Consider the following 5,456-nt stretch of genomic DNA (forward strand, 5'->3'; position numbering starts at 1 on the left):
TTTTGCTTAATCATATGATTACTTTAGTAACTTGTTGGATCTTTTATTCGATGATTTCTTTGCGTTTAAATGTGCATATAGATGGTTGGATCAGTTTAAACTTTTGAGTTGAGTGATGGTTTAAAAATCGAATGTGAAAAGAGTAGTTTAATATGTTTTTAATATATCCATTCATGACAGGTTGTGCCTGCTATACTGAAGGCTGCTAGAAGCAAAAGAGAAGAGAGAGAGCAGGCTGTAGAAGAAACAGCGAAGACATTAGAACCACTTGAGAAGGAACTTGAAAACAAGAAATTTTTTGGAGGAGAAAAGATTGGATTTGTGGACATTGTTGGGGCTGTAGTAGCTTATTGGGTTCCTGCGGTTGAAGCTGGTTTTGGATTTGAGCTGTTGACAAGTAACAAGTTTCCAAATTTAAGCAAATGGAGTGAAGAGATTGTGAACCACAGCCTGGTCAAACAGGTTTTGCCTCCAAAATCTAAGCTTGTGCCCTATTTGCAAACTGTTTTAACAACCAACTATGAGATTGGTTTCTTTTCCTTTTATCTTTAACACAAATCTGGATTGGGAATAAAATAAACCTCTCACCTTTTGGTTGAGAGTGTATGCTTAATAAATTTTCTTGGTACTGAAAAGGGTCGCAGTGCAAATTTGGGGCTCGACACTGGCTTGCGAAGGTGCTTGCGCTTTTTATTTTTTCATCATTCTCCAGAGCATTGCGACGCTGCACTGTTTTGTAGCAAAATTAGCATTATGTCTTATAGCATCGAGGTAACGTTGGGTTGTATTTTTTTGGGAGCGTTGTGACGCTCCGAGTATTTCTGAAATGTGTTGTTTTGCTTTGGCTGAGGGGTAGAAAGGTAATTTGGCGTTGATCTTCTTCTTAAATGATTCTTTTGTCTTAATTGGGCTTGATTTAACTCCAAATTTTTCATGATGACTCCATTGATGTCACGATTGTTTACTTATAATATAAACATTTTAAGCAAAGAATTGAAGCAAAATTGAGGGAATTAACACATAAATCATTGGTTCTTTTCAAGACCTATTTAGCTCTCGGTCATCCCGAGCAAGTTAAAAAGTAGAAATATGCATTTATTCAAGTAAAATATGAATTCATTTATTGTGACTTTTTCAAAGTTATTTTTATTCATAGTTTTGATATTTAAATCTTATTTAAATATCTCTAACTCTCTCTTTATCATTCAATTCCCAATTGAATTATACGTCGTTAATATATTGCATATATGTAACGCTTATTCCTTAATTCGAATATGGACACTTCAAACTCACCCGTCACATTGTTCTAAGGTTTAGTCCGATATGAGCTAGCAGGAGATCTAATGGACCTAGAGATCATGAGCTCCAACGATGCGATTCGAGATTAATTGACTAAACTCTTTTAATCGAATTAACCAACATTATTTAACTATCGGAACACCCCATTAAAGCCCAGTAGTACACTCTTCGAGATTATTTCTGTCCGCTTGATTTAACCATGATCAATAAGTTCGATCCTTCGCAGTTTTATTCGTATTTACAGCTTGGTCAAAATTACCGTTTTACCCTTATTAATACATCATTTGCTCCTTAAGTCTCCAATGATCCACTAATGAACAATGGTTTATGTCTACCACAATAAACAGTCCCTCTCAGTCATAGAGAATGTGGGGCATCTTATTCAAGACTAGGAACTAGTATTTAAACGGGAACAACCTATCTGTTAACTCCGAAATCGTATAGGAGTGAATTTCATCTTGCAGGACTACGTCCCTAGGTATCTACTCAGTCTTATCCTAAAATTGGAAGCTTATTGGCGGTGATGTTGACCACTCACACCCATGCAGATTAAAGGATAATCCCGAATAAACATGAGTTCATAGTTAACTCAAGATTAAGATTTGATTACCTAGGTCATCGAAATGAAATAATCAATTTTAACAACAAACGAAGTTATAAAGAAAAGTGACTATTTTATGGTCTGGTCTCATGCAAACATCTTTTGTATAGGATGCCTTACTCGCATGTCTCTCTACATTGAACGATTCAGGATCACATTGTTTGTCTTAAATTACAAAGTGGGTTTGCATCCATAGTATTTCCAGGATAAATAGAACCAGTTTTATCCCTTACTTATAGACCTTTTTGGCTATACTCGAATTGATCTACTTTTATGTCTCTACATAAAGTTCAAGTATTCATGTTATATCAGGGGTTCGTTAGTTATTGGATTTAGGCTTTAACAAGTGCAATTTACATATTCAATAACAACTTTACTGAATATATACCTTAGTAAACATCTTTATTGCAAAATAGAATATGGTATACGATTCAACTGCGAGTTTTAAGACATACAACCCAACACTTTCGAGTCAGCTTCGTTTGTGCGTTCTCAGCCTAGATCCGTCCGATGTCGTGCCTCCCTTTGTCTCTATCGAAGTCCACGTCGAACTCCTTCGTTCGTCCGCATTGCCTTCTTAGTCACCTGGTGTCTACCGCTGCCCAACCCTCTACTCGTTGTCATCGTAGGTTGTCACCGCCAGCACTAAAGGTCACCGGAATCTTAGTATTTTTAGTAAGTTTTGATGCTTTTATAGGTTTTGATTGAAAGTTTTATTACCCACTAGAACTTGCATGGTTGATTTCATTGTGAAACTAGAAGGTTGCATTTGAATTCTTGAGGGGTTTAAAGTCGTTGTCCAGCAACTTCAACAGACAAGTTTGGTGATATCGGTACTTTTGGATGAGATGTTGCTAGTATTTTTAGTGGATTTTACTTAATCTCAAATACCCACTTAAAGTTTGGCTTGGGTTTGTTTTCATGATGATTTAGGAAGTTGATTTTTGGAACACTTTCTAGTTTGGCACCTTAATTGAATTTTGGAAGTGGTTTCGGATCAAACTACTCTTTCGTTGAATTATTTTGGGATTAAATTTTGGTTAATTTAGTGATTAGTTGTGACCTAAAAATTTGGATATTTGTTTCTAGGCTTTAATTCAGGAATTTTTATGGAGATTGTTGTCGTGATGACATTTTTTTGTCTAACTGAGGTAAGTAAATCTTATTACTAGAACCACCTTTATGTCGAGCGATAAGATTAAGGTAATTTTAGTGTCCTAAGATTGTATGATCATGATGCCTGATTAGAGAGGAAATATGAACATACGACTGTCATGTTTGATGTATGTTGATAAGAATGGGCATGGTCTTATTTTATAAGATATTTTACACGAATGTGTCAGCGTGATCTAGATTTTATTTGGCATATGATGAGGATGGATGAGCTTTATGTTATGACTTATGCGTGGGACTTTATTTTGCGATGCATGATATTTATGTTAGCGATGGTTACCTCCTATTCGTAGACATTGTACCTACCAGATGTTTTGTGTTTTCTTACGAGATTCATTAGAGGTTGGTGTTTCCTTCAGGATTTCACAAGAGGTTTGTGTTTTCTACGGAATTCACTAGAGATTTAGTGTCTCCTTCGAGATTCATCAGAGGTTAGTGATCTCCTTGGGGATTTCACCAATCCTTCGGGATTTAACTAGAGGTTAGTGATCTCCTTCGAGATTTTCCCAGAGGTTTGTGGGTACATTGCATGTACAGTCGGTCGGACTAAACTATTCACCAGATGGTCATCTAGAAATGTAGAGGTTATTGCATGTCTCATTACAAGGTGCATTTATTGGACATTAAATGCATCTAACCCCGATAAATAGGATTACTTACTAAGTATTTTTATACTCACTCTTTCACACATTTATTTTTTCAGACAAAAGAATACCCGCCGCCAGCGAATGACAAGCAGAATTCGTGATCAAGCCATTGAACCAGTCAACGCTTCCTCTCAATTTTTTTTATGTCTTCGCGATTTTTAAATTTAGTTAATTGTTGGATTTAGAAAATTTTTCAGTTTTGATTTTCTTTTTGCAAATTGGTTGTCTTGGATTATGTTTTAATGTGGTATTCTCTTTATATTCATTTTTTTTAGGGTACTCTATTTAAATGTAATCCTCTTAGCTTACTTTTAATAAAATTATTAATTTTGGTCTTTTATCTAATCATGGAAAAATGTTGTTTTGAAATGTATGCATGCATGTCTATAGTAAAGACCTAGTTTAAGTTTTGGGAGTTACAAATATATTTCATGGTAGGATCTCAATTTTATTGGAATGTTCAGAAAGGTTCAATTAAATAAAATGTTTGATGATGTTGCTGATGGGCATATTTCTTAAAGTATCCTTAAAGTAAAAGGGAAATTATTTAGATGTGTTTTAGTGGTCCAAGTATTGGACTTGCTTCATGGATAAATAACTTTGTATTGGTATTTATTTAAGTAGTATTAGTACAATTTTTAATATATAATCTTTGATGTTTTCTCTTAATCGAAATTTTTTTATCTTTCTGAAAATTTTTAAGAGAGTTACCGTCTTTAGAATTTTAGAACTTCATGCTTCTAATCCCCAGAGTTTCAAAATAAATATATTCTTGATTTTTAGAGTTAGAGAGCTTCGATCTTCAATTATTCCAAAGATCTCTCTAAAAAGATGAAGGATAGGGCCATTGTTTATAGAATTCATAGGTCTTAAGTGGGCTTGGGCTTGATTGTCCTTTAGGTCCAACAATTGGATTTGGTTTAGATTCAATCTTGTTTTTGACCGAATTTCTACCATGAGCTTGGATTGGGTTGATCTTGGCCCAAGCAACTTAATCTACTTTACAATTTTAGCCCCGTTGGGTCACCAGCCAAATAATAGATAGTGTGTTTGATCGCTATCAAGCTTGATTACATATGTTGTCGTGATTAGATGCTTAAATTGAAGACACATGACATTTTTGTTTGTTATGTGTTTGTCTCCAAAATTCAATTTAGGGATGTATATTAATTCTTTATTTTACCCAAATTTAATAAAATGAGGTTATGGCATGATGATATGTCAAGTTTTGGTTGTATGAAATTCATCCTCTAACATCAAACTCACATATAACAACTACACTATCTTGCTCGACTAGGGAGAAATCGAATCCACGTCATTAAAAATTTATTTAGATTAATAAGTTTATCCACCCTCAATAGCTAAACTTATGATACGATGTTTAGACTTACTTCATTGAATCAAAGTTCATCGGCCCAAAATAGAGACCTTACAAACAAAAACAAAACTATTTCAATTTATAATGAATATTTTACCTTCAGAAATTAATTTATAATTAAACCTTTTTTATTGAAAATAACATTGGTATAAATAAATTAAATTCTTTATAAATCCAAAAAAGATTGGTTGAATCCAGGGACCCACCTAAAAATAATTCTTGGGAAAAAATATACTATTTAGATCCAGATTTTGAGTTTATTTTTCATTTGATCTCTAAATTTTAAATATTACACGTTTATATTTGTATTTTGAGTTTAAATTTCATTTTGGTCTTTGCATTTCAAAATATTATATTT

The 5,456-nt window shown here is 33.7% G+C and overlaps 1 protein-coding gene across 1 annotated transcript; it reads left to right on the top strand.

Annotated features, from left to right (window-relative positions):
- Window positions 1-180: 180 nt before the first annotated feature.
- LOC120068908 (probable glutathione S-transferase) lies at window positions 181-552 on the top strand (the record flags this gene model as incomplete). The annotated part of the gene is made up of 1 exon (XM_039020549.1): window positions 181-552. A coding segment is annotated over one exon (372 nt), but the record flags the coding sequence as incomplete, so codon positions are not given.
- Window positions 553-5,456: the final 4,904 nt, after the last annotated feature.

The sequence above is a fragment of the Benincasa hispida genome, unplaced genomic scaffold (genome assembly GCF_009727055.1).
Source record: "Benincasa hispida cultivar B227 unplaced genomic scaffold, ASM972705v1 Contig1334, whole genome shotgun sequence".
NCBI classification, from domain to species: domain Eukaryota; kingdom Viridiplantae; phylum Streptophyta; class Magnoliopsida; order Cucurbitales; family Cucurbitaceae; genus Benincasa; species Benincasa hispida.